Raw genomic sequence first — 10,788 nt, 5'->3', positions numbered from 1 at the left:
AAAAAGAACGTTTAATTTTAAAACAACTCAAACTAATTCTATGGGACCACTGTCCGTGAATTAAGTTTATTTAACAAATCATTTTTTGAGCGTACCCTTTATCATGTTATGTAGATTTTAGAAAGTTTACAGTTGTTCATTATCGTCACATTTCTCTCATTAATTGCTCCAGGAGTTGTTAAATTCCATGTGAAGCTCGCACACACACGCGCACAAACACACATTTTTCTAACAGCCCATTTACAAGCCCTTAAAAGAGAAACCTTGTTAATTACACAAGAAAAAAAAAAAAAAGAAAAATCGGCAAAACCTGTTTTGTATTAAATATATTTAATTAAGTCACATCAATTTCAATAACAGTTTTGATGAGAATAATAAGCTGTAATAAATACATCATTTGTTGCCAATAAATAAGTTGTGGAGTGGTTGGCACTCTGACACACTAGTACGGTACCCAATAGATCCTATAGGAATGAAGGACTCCATATCGAACCTTTCAAACCCCAAGCACGTTATAACACACACTGAAAGTCTGTGTAAGTCTAAGCAGCTGTGCAGTTCTTCGTATTTAGGTCCTCACACACACACACACACACACACCCTGCGCGGGGCTTCACCGCCATCAGCACCAAAAGTCCCTCATGTACTCCACAAGCTCCATCACTCCTCACGCTTCCTTGAAGATCCTCTTCTTTGGTCCCTTGATATGCCCTAATGTCCACGACTGTCCCATTTCCTCCCCTTTCATGCAGGGCGCAATAAATGTTTTCCTTAAGTGTTTGAGATCAGGATTTAGACGGGTTGCTGTCACGTGGTTGCCAGGCAGAGCAGGCTGCTGCGACTGAGCGAAGCCCCCTCTCCTGGACATTTTACAGTCCTGTGGAGTTCTGCCGCGGGCTCTGCTGCAGTTGGCAGTGGCTGCTCCTCGCCTCCATCGTCTCCCACGAATGTCGTACTGGTATCGGCTGATCCACAGGTTTCTGCTTCAGGGTGTTCTCTCGTATTGAGTTCCTCCCTGTTGAAGCTTTCCAGACGCAAGAGCACAGGCACGTGACTCTTGGCGTTCAAATATGCCAGTGGGTGGCCGTGTCCCAGCGCTAGAGAGTTCCTTCTGTGGCGGAAGGCCCCCTTAGCAAGTCCAAGGACACAGCGGAAGACGGAACGCCGCAGAAGAATATAGATCCAGGGATCGAGTATGGGGTTGACGGATGCCATGCGGATGGCGATCAGATCGGCACTGTCGGAGATGTCCTTCACTGGCATGGGCTGCATGATCTGATTCACAAACACTCTCACCTGGAAGAGGGAACAAAGACAAGAACGTTAGCGCTAAGGGCGGCTGCTTTATAGTATTTCCGCACAGATATCACTGGCCATAATCACTTCAAGGACTTTTACCAGTTGGTAACTGTTTAGGAAAGAGGGATGATGTGCAGGAGCACATCTGTCTGTGCGGACTGAAGGGAGAGGCTCGGACTACCCCGCGATCGGCGTAAGCGAGTTCAACATATGGGTGAATTTAACGGTCCTTATTTATGTCTAAAGCACTCCGCATGCTGCCCTTGGGACCTCTTTGATAAGATCAGGAAAAGGTAATCTGATCCCAGGTGGTGGTGCATTTCTGTAACTACTTCAAATCTCTACATTGTGTTCGTGTATATAATTCACATGATGAGAGGCACAGTGGCTTCCTCTGCTATCTCGTGGATTCAGCCTTCTCCAATCCCGTGCCGTGATGTTCTGCACACAACAACATTTATCAACAACATTTATTTATATAGCACATTTTCATACAAAAAGTAGCTCAAAGTGCTTTACATAATGAAGAGAAGAAAAATAAAAGACAAAATAAGAAATTAAAATAAGACAACATTAGTTAACATAGAAAGGAGTAAGGTCCGATGGCCAGGGTGGACAGAAAAACACAAAAAAAAAAAACTCCAGAAGGCTGGAGAAAAAAATAAAATCTGTAGGGGTTCCAGGCCACGAGACCGCCCAGTCCCCTCTGGGCATTCTACCTAACATAAATGAAATAGTCCTCCAGTCCCCCCACGTCTGTATGGTTTGTTCTCCGGTTGCCACAAAGACCTGCTTGTACACTGTAAAAAGCAATTCAAGGGACCTCTAACCACCACTTAATCAAGTGCATTCTATTAGGTTAAAAATTCAACTTCAATGATTTTATTAAACATTTTAATTTGAAAACAATGTGTTGACGTGAAAGAATTATATTAGTACATATTTTAGCTTAGACTTGTAAGTAATCTAAACTCAAATTCCTTTTTTCATTTATTGAAAAACAAAATTCAAGTTCATCTAACCTAATCTAACGTTATGTCTACTTAATTTCTCTGTTTCATGAGTGGGCACGAAACTCCTCCCACTTAACATCCATCCATCCATTTTCCAACCCGCTGAATCCGAACACAGGGTCACGGGGGTCTGCTGGAGCCAATCCCAGCCAACACAGGGCACAAGGCAGGAACCAATCCTGGGCAGGGTGCCAACCCACCGCAGGACACACACAAACACACCCACACACCAAGCACACACTAGGGCCAATGTAGAATCGCCAATCCGCCTAACCTGCATGTCTTTGGACTGTGGGAGGAAACCGGAGCGCCCGGAGGAAACCCACGCAGACACGGGGAGAACATGCAAACTCCACGCAGGGAGGACCCGGGAAGCGAACCCAGGTCCCCAGATCTCCCAACTGCGAGGCAGCAGCGCTACCCACTGCGCCACCGTGCCGCCCTGTGAGAAAATCGTAACGCCATATTGCAAGTGAAACAAACAGCTACGGTGAGTGATAGAGCAGCTATTTTAATTGCTGTCAAAGGTGAATAGTACTTAATTTCTCCTTCAATAATCCTGCATTTTTATTTGCGCAATGCTGATAGGACTAGTAAAGTTACTTTCCGTCTGTAGAGGTTAAGCTACGGATTCAGGCAGGCTAACGTGATGGCTGTCTAACATTAGGCAGATGAACAGGTAGAAGCTAAGTGATAGAGGAGCAATTTCAAGATAATAATTATTTACATTGCTCTAACATATAATTTACTTATTTTGCATAACCGGTTGAATAGCTCTAGTGAAATTTAGTGCCGTCCATCTTACCATATTTTCTCAACATTACTTTTTTTTAAATGATTTCTCACGTGCGTTTCAATGTTGGTTAAGGATTTTAGATGCAATATTGCCTTACTGCATGTAAGCCTGATGCCATTTTGAGAAGATACTTCATTAATTGCAATAATCTTTCTTTGACTCTAAACTTAACAACTGGAAAATAAGTAGAGTATACTCCGAAGCAGTACAGCCATTTTTCTTAAAATTGCTGTTTGTTATTTTCATTTTTGTGCCTTTTTTGCAATTATTCAAAGTAGCCATTTTAATCAGGATGTATGTTAAACTCACCACCATCATCATATGTGTGTGCTTTGCCTCAACTGGATTGTAAAATGTTCCTTTGCTTATAAAATCTGCAGGGGGGATGGAATCAGTGCAATATTATAAATTTTGTCCAAGTTTGTCTTGGTCTTAAAGGTTGAATTGCATAGAGCTCTTTCTGTCTGACCATTGACTGTTTTGACCAAATTAATGGATGTAGTCTCATCTAGAGGAGGAACTTCAGGATTGAGGATAAGGCACATTAAGAATCAGCTTCTAGAGGTGTGACAACTAATCAGACTCGTCTATGAAATTAAGCTTGCTGACTTGTCACCCTTTTGGATTAGTCATATTGGAATTTAATTTTATTCTTTTTTCTCTTTTTACTCAATTAGAACAATACAGTTGAAGTACGGAGAGAGGTGGCCATTCGTTGCCTGGTTGTCTACCTTGGAGAAAAGGAACAGGACCTCTTCAAGGAGTTTAATGTAAGTAATTTATCACCGTGGAATCTACACTTTAATATTCCAGACAAAAACCTGCTATAGACAGCTGTAATTGTTACTGAAAACCTGTTTCACTTATAAAGTGGTTATTTTTTTAATTTTTTGTTGTTTTGATACCTTTCACTGTGATATGCCTAAAGTAAGACATGACATTTTAAAAAAGGACATTTTTCTCTGTAGACCTCAACCAAAGAATTGAAAGTTGAAAGTAAGTTCTACTGTGGCACAATTTGACATCACAAATAGTTGAAACATTCTCACTTTCCTAAAGAATGACACATTATAATGCTAGAGGATAACACAATATATGCAAGAAGGCTTCTTTAAATAATAGAAATAACCACAACAGCATTTTGCTAAATCCTGGCAATGGATCTGATCCATTTGTAAATGAGAAATAAAATTATGAGTGTATTGACTTAATGCTTAGTCCAAACATATTCAGGTTTCTGATTAGGCTGCCAAACACCATCTTTTCTTTTTGGTGGATTAATACCTGACAAACTTTGCCACTATGAAGATTCTAGTAAGCTTTTGTGCTCTTGTAATACTTCATATTGGCACTTTTGACCCCAACAAACAAAAAAAGTGAGTTAAATTTGTCTCCATAGCTACTGTGTGATGGCAATGCTACTCACTGCTCATGTTGAGCCAGTTCATGTAATTAGATGTGTATGGTGGTGTGTTGGAATGGTTAAAATAACGTCATCAGTATTAACACAATTCTGTTTTACTAAACTTCTTAATATACTTTTGCATTTGTTCTGCCAGAGTATTGAAGAATTTGAAGCAAACCTTGACAGGCAAGTATTGAAGATTGCCATCATTAAAGACCAGAATCCAAACACTGGAACCATCCTGATCGAGGGAGCCAAAATCCTGGATGGTATTGATGTCCCAAGGTGCTGTGCTTTGCTCATGGGTTTAATATACGCTCTGAATCTGAGCTATCCCAAGGATCTAAAATGTACATACAAAGTATTTCAGAAACTGTTCCTTGAACTTGATGGACTAAAAACCAGTGGGAAAGTAATGAATCTCAAGTACAGCATTTTCTAAGAACACTTTTCGTTCAAACCACTGCCATTTTTTTTTTTTAAACCCATGTTATTATTTAATCCATAAACCGCTGTTTCAATTGTAAACATTCTCAGGTTTTGTTTTAAATTTTTGTTGATTATGTGCTGTTGAAAACATGTTCATTATGGTTTTGTAATACTGTGTTCAAAGAATGTTGCTCTTTTGTCCAAGAATGTTCTTAGGTCAGAGTAGGTGCTGTTGTGTGTTCATACCTCATGATCTTTGTAAGCACTTGGTATTTTCATAGTGAGGTTGCTATATTTTTCAAAATGTTTTTGCATCCTGCAATGGAAGTCAGGTGTGACAAATTTGGCAGTTGAATATTACATTGAGGCCTATATTTTTGCTGCTATTGTATGGCTATTTGTTGAAAAATATAAAAATGCAACATTATATTTCCAATAAAGTAAATTTTGCAACATTTTCATTCTTTAAGTGGCTGTAGTTTTAATAATTTAATAAATAATTAAACTTGATAAAGGTGAAAATTATAGGCTGAAAACACTAATTACACCAACTTCACTTTTTACACCATCACAACTTTAAAATATATTAATAATTAAGTATGTAGAACTTAAAACAGTCTTTAAAAATATAACATAAATTAGTTGGGACAACTTAATTTTTCTGTGCAGTGAATTTAAAACGTTCTGTGTATCCTATAATTTTTTAAGCTGATGGTGCTTAAAAGCAATTTAAGATCTGAAGGAAAAACCTTTTCCAGTTACTCAATGTTATGGGTTGGTTCTATGTGATTTTAACCAGAAGTTATAGTATTAAAAAGCTTGATGCAGAGCGTTGCGTTAATTTTTTTTGTTGGCCCAAAACTGTAGTTTTTAGAGTGTACTTGCGTGGACTGCCTATATAGGTTCATGTCTTGCAATTGGTTTTACGCTCCAACACCCTTAGAAATAGCGGTTATTTAATGGCACTTGACTGGGTTGTGTAGTTCCTCGAAAAACCCTTGCTTGACAAAGAACCATTTCATTCTGCGAAGACTTCTATGGATATATAATTAGTTCTTTTGGTTTTGAAAAGTTTCCTAATAAAACAGAAATCTTTAATGTCTGTTAGGTTATTCCCATAACAGGACAGTAACAGATCAAGAAAACCTGAACCTATGGGTCCTTTTAAAATCGGAAAACCATTGAGATTTGATAAATGTGTTATGAGAACTCGTTACGGAGTTAAATAAAAGGAAAATCCACACGGATGGTTCCCCTGTGGCATCGCTTTGAAGAAGTACGTTATCACCTTTTGTTTTAAGAGTGTTTCCTGGATAAAGCACGTTTGGGAACATCGTGCCAGACCCGGGGGTGGGTGTGTGTGGGGGGGGGGGGGGGTTGTACAAAGCAGTAACAAACCCTGGACAGGGCACCGGTCCATCGCAGGGTGAACACACACACGGCCATTTTAGTGTCACCAGTTCACCTAACCTGCATGTCTGTGGACCGTAGACACGGAGAGAACATGCGAACTTCATGCAAACAGAGCCCGGGACGCGAACCTTAGTCTCCTTATTGCGAGACAGCCGTGATACCACTGCGCCACCGTGCTGCTATTTGGGTTTATTATATAATAATAATAATAATAGGAAGTCACTTGATATGTTAATTATTTTCAAGTAATATGTAGGGGACTGCTTTTGTACCGTATGTGACATAGCGCTCATCGGTAGGATTGGGGGCGTTTGGTGGGAGGTTTTGCACGATTTTCTATTGCTTTTGGTGTCAACTCCAATATTAGCACTTGAAAAATTGGTTTTAGAAAATGGATGGAAATTCTTATTTTGAATACAAATTATTACTTTAGAAAAATACTTGTATTTACTGTAACAATTATGACAACATATTACAAGCAATATTACAGAGTAAATTCAACTACTTTTATGTTTAAATAATGTCAATTAATAATTTATATGTAAAATTTACTCATTTGAAATTAGTTAAAAAAAATAACAATACTAAAAAAGTAACTTCTTGGATGTATTTAATAAAATTATGACACCTATTTGTATTTAATTAATTTAAGTTGTCCTCATTTAAAACAAATACGTAGATCTAACATGTTTATCTCCTGTTACTATAGTAGCACTCAAACAATAAATCTTCGGACTTAATTAATTTTCCTTGTCAAGTTCTTTTGTGTTTATTTTCAAAAAATAAATGTCATAAATGCAGTTATACTTGGTGTAATTAGCATTTAAATAGCCATTTATTCTATGTCAACACGTATGGGAGACGTTTTTTCATTTGTTTTGGGGTGATGACACTTTTTGTGATCTTAATACTAATAATTCTTTGGTTTTGGGTGGGATTTGAACTCATGAACCATTGCGCCATTCATGATGAAGACGAAGATGATGAAGGTGATGATTATTATCTATTTACCTCATGGCGGTCATGTAAATATAAATATTGCATAATACATTGATACAAATTGTACTTTTTTAATTGAACAAGGGGAAATCCCAGATGTGCCGTAATTTTATGCGTCTGTGAATATTTACTTTTGCTCTCACTTTTTGATTACAGATCGACAGAAATTTTCAAATGGGTTTTAATAAAAGTTGTGCAGAGATATACAAGTATCTCTCTCTCTCTCTCTCTCTCTCTCTCTCTCACACACACACACACACACACACACACACACACACACACTATATATATATATATATATATAATATATATATTTAAATAAAACTTCACGTTATAATACGGCGCGCATAGTTTTCCTATACCATTTCCCGAATGTTTTTTCCACGGAATAATTAAGGAGATGTCGAGGCCACCTTTCTAGTTGTTTCGGCTAAGTTGATTTTAATAAACATATTTCTGCCCTTAACGTATGTTAAAACCAAAAATTAAATCCCGACTGGGAAACGTAGTCACTGGATATGGCTACAAATATACTTCCTAGTCCGTTCATTTTTATTGCGCAATATATTTGCATGGTATAACTTTGAATTGTTTCCTTTCTGTAAGTTATGCCTGGCTCATCATTATAATTAACAAGGTTAATCATAGTGAGTGGTGTGCTTTACCGGTTATATAATACGTCAGTAAATATTTATTCACTCAAACGGAGCTTTCATCGCGTTTCCATTTCTGCGAAACTGCGATTTTGAATCGTAGCACACCTCCTGAGAAGAGCCACACACAACAGGACAGAAATCGAACCTGGACCACGACGCCATAGCGCCTCCAATAATCGCTGAAATTGCTCAGAAAATAAGTTTTCATTCTGCCTGCAAAATTAACAGGATGTGAGCAGGAACAATTTTAGAAGATTATCACAGTACCAAATCCATATGCGGACAGATGATCTGCTGTGGCAACCCCTAACGGAAGCAGCCGAAAGAAGAAGAAGATCACAGTACACTCTTAAAAATAGAGTTATCGTATGTGGTTCTTCAGAGCAAACCATCCTCATGAAGGTTCAAGAAAAGACCTTTATTTATTTAGGTCCAAATAGGTATTAAGGGATTTGTGAAATCGCTTTTAAAATGACTCTTGTCGCGTACAAAAACACAGATTAAGTTCAGGCTAGCTATCCTGCTAGCCTCCTAGCCTTTAAAAATGTCGGTTTTGTCCACATATTTCAAAGGCCAATGAAACAGCTTCGTACACAGAATGAAATGATTCTTTGTAAGAAATGGGTCCGTGGGAACACAGTAGAGTGATATTTTAGAACCTTTATTTTTAAGAGGACATCATAGTTAGACCACAAAAACTAAATCTAAACTCCACTAGAGTTGAGGCTTCAGCCTAACCAGACAGCCTCGGCTACTATGAAAGAACCAAACCTGTACGGGGCTCCGGTTCTGCCAAAGGCCCGATCTCTCTCACTCGAACACATCCCAGTACTTACGCGTCTTTGGAGATGTGCGAGGACCACCAGAGGACAACATCTAATCGGGGTTAGAATCCGAGTCATATAGTGCTGCCCCTCAGATTGGAAAGATTGCTGATTTTACTGCTGCGGTGGGCTTTACATGTGTCGGTCCTTTTATGAACTGTTGCGTGTCTCGAGCCCAGTGCTGCCAGAAACTCCTGTTTCGACCCCCAGCGACCCTGCATTTGATTAACTGGACTTGATAATGTATGGGTGAATATTTTCCAGTCGTTTCAAATTACGTTTATATATTTCATGCCAATAAAACTTAATCGAGCAGCATCGTTAGTAGGACGTTTAATGTTAATCAAAAAACAGCATTCTGACTGAGAGAGTGCAGGCACGTTGGGATTTGAACCCAAATCCCTGGATATGCCTGACAGTTGTATCGCCAACTGAGACAGCTTTTTGCAGTCCGTGTCAACCGATTCCCACTTATCCGATTTCCTTAATCAGCCGTTTTCTACAAATTCTCGAATAAAAATGTGGAACTACACCAGAATCCCAGGTCTTTTTAGTCCATTAGAAAAATCAAAGATTTGCCAAATACCTAGGAACGAATTCCGCTGCAATGCTGGTTCTGGCTCGGAAATCAGCACTTTATGAAGAAATGAAAGGGAACTGATGATTTAACACGAGATTTCGAGGACGAATCTTCACTCTCTTTAGAATAAGACTTTATTTAATTAATTGTACTTACCACCAGCGGCGTCGAGCAGAGCAGAACCACCACGGAAGTCATCACCAGCAGCACCATCATCTGCACTTCGACCTCGGAGGTGCCCGGGCCGTTCATCTGCCCTCTGCGGCAGCGCGCCCCCTTCTGCATTGCCAGCAGAGTACCACACACGGCAACGTTGAAAGCCAGGGTGGCCGCGATGAGCAGGGTGCTCGTGCCGGCGTACAAGAAGGAGTAGGAGACCTGCAGGGGCTCACTTGACCGCCAGTCGATGAAGCACCAGGTCTCCGACTCTTGTAGGACACTTTTCCCCATTCCTAATGCTGGAAGGGCACAGAAGAGCGCGTTGATGGCGTAAATGGCGCAGAGCAGCCGGCGCGCCCCGGTCGTGCTGACTTTACGCTGGTACAGGTACGGCCGGCTGATGGCCAGGTAGCGCTCGCCGGACATGGCGCAGATAATGGACAGCCCCGTGACCCCGAAGAAGAGAAGGAGAAAGGAGTCAAACTCGCAGAGGGCTTGGTCTTCCAATGAGGTGCCGTTCATGTAGGTGAAGATGGTTAGCGGACTGGCAAGGCAGGTGCCCAGCAGGTCGGTGACAGCGAGCCCGCACACCAGCGTATAGAAGGCGGATTCCCGGCGCTCTTTCTTGGAGCGGGACAGCACCGCTATGGCGATGATGTTACCCACCACACCAATAGCAAACATGAAGATGGGCAAGACAAAGTACCCTGCAACGTATTCGGAGTCGGGATCAGAACTGTTATTAAAGCTGGCATTCATCGTTGAGGTCTGAAATTTTACGAGTGGGGCTCCGGTTCAGAGGAGGCACTGGAGGAGTGGAGATGACTCGCGTAACTACGCAAGAAGAGAGATCTGCGCCAGGCTTCATATACTGGAGATGGGGAATCCCGCCCCTCATCTACCGAAATTAAAGGAGTATTACCAGTTAGCGAGGGGGGTGCGGCTGGTGACACGGAGAGACGAGCACCAAGAGGGGGGAGAAGGGCAGCAAGAAATATTGCCCTGGAAAAAATAGACATGAGGATGACTAGTGTGAGATCCAAGGTTTGGGGAATGTCAAGATGCAGGTTAACTCAAAGGTAAAGATGCCAAAAAAAAGAGGTCCGAAAAGGAGAATAAGGTGTTCTTGTTGTAAACTCCAATGTTGTTTCAAAGTGGAACCGTGTCTATTTTATGATATGATAAATGTGTAAGGCGCTATATAAATGTAGCTTA

General features: G+C 40.4%; 1 protein-coding gene across 1 annotated transcript; it reads right to left on the bottom strand.

Annotated features, from left to right (window-relative positions):
• Window positions 1-319: 319 nt before the first annotated feature.
• On the bottom strand, window positions 320-10,544 carry LOC114662583 (prostaglandin E2 receptor EP4 subtype-like). The gene is made up of 2 exons (XM_028816140.2): window positions 9,571-10,544; window positions 320-1,296 (listed from the first exon to the last, which is right to left on the bottom strand). The coding sequence occupies exons 1-2, from the start codon at window positions 10,330-10,332 to the stop codon at window positions 808-810; spliced, it is 1,251 nt and encodes a 416-aa protein (XP_028671973.1). The 5' UTR covers window positions 10,333-10,544; the 3' UTR covers window positions 320-807.
• Between the last annotated feature and the right edge of the window lie 244 nt (window positions 10,545-10,788).

Source organism: Erpetoichthys calabaricus, chromosome 12 (assembly GCF_900747795.2).
Source record: "Erpetoichthys calabaricus chromosome 12, fErpCal1.3, whole genome shotgun sequence".
Taxonomy (NCBI): Eukaryota; Metazoa; Chordata; class Cladistia; order Polypteriformes; family Polypteridae; genus Erpetoichthys; species Erpetoichthys calabaricus.
The sequence above is the reverse complement of the archived record's forward strand: the minus strand, read 5'-3'. Positions and strand labels throughout refer to the sequence as shown.

What these genes read in the sequence shown, in the direction of transcription:
- LOC114662583 (XM_028816140.2), bottom strand. Translation starts at nt 10,332, where the DNA reads ATGAATGCCAGCTTTAATAACAGTTCTGATCCCGACTCCGAATACGTT. An exon ending in TCTGCTCGACGCCGCTGGTG is followed by an intron (nt 1,297 to 9,570) that starts GTAAGTACAATT and finishes TCCCTCTTCCAG; the next exon opens with GTGAGAGTGTTTGTGAATCA.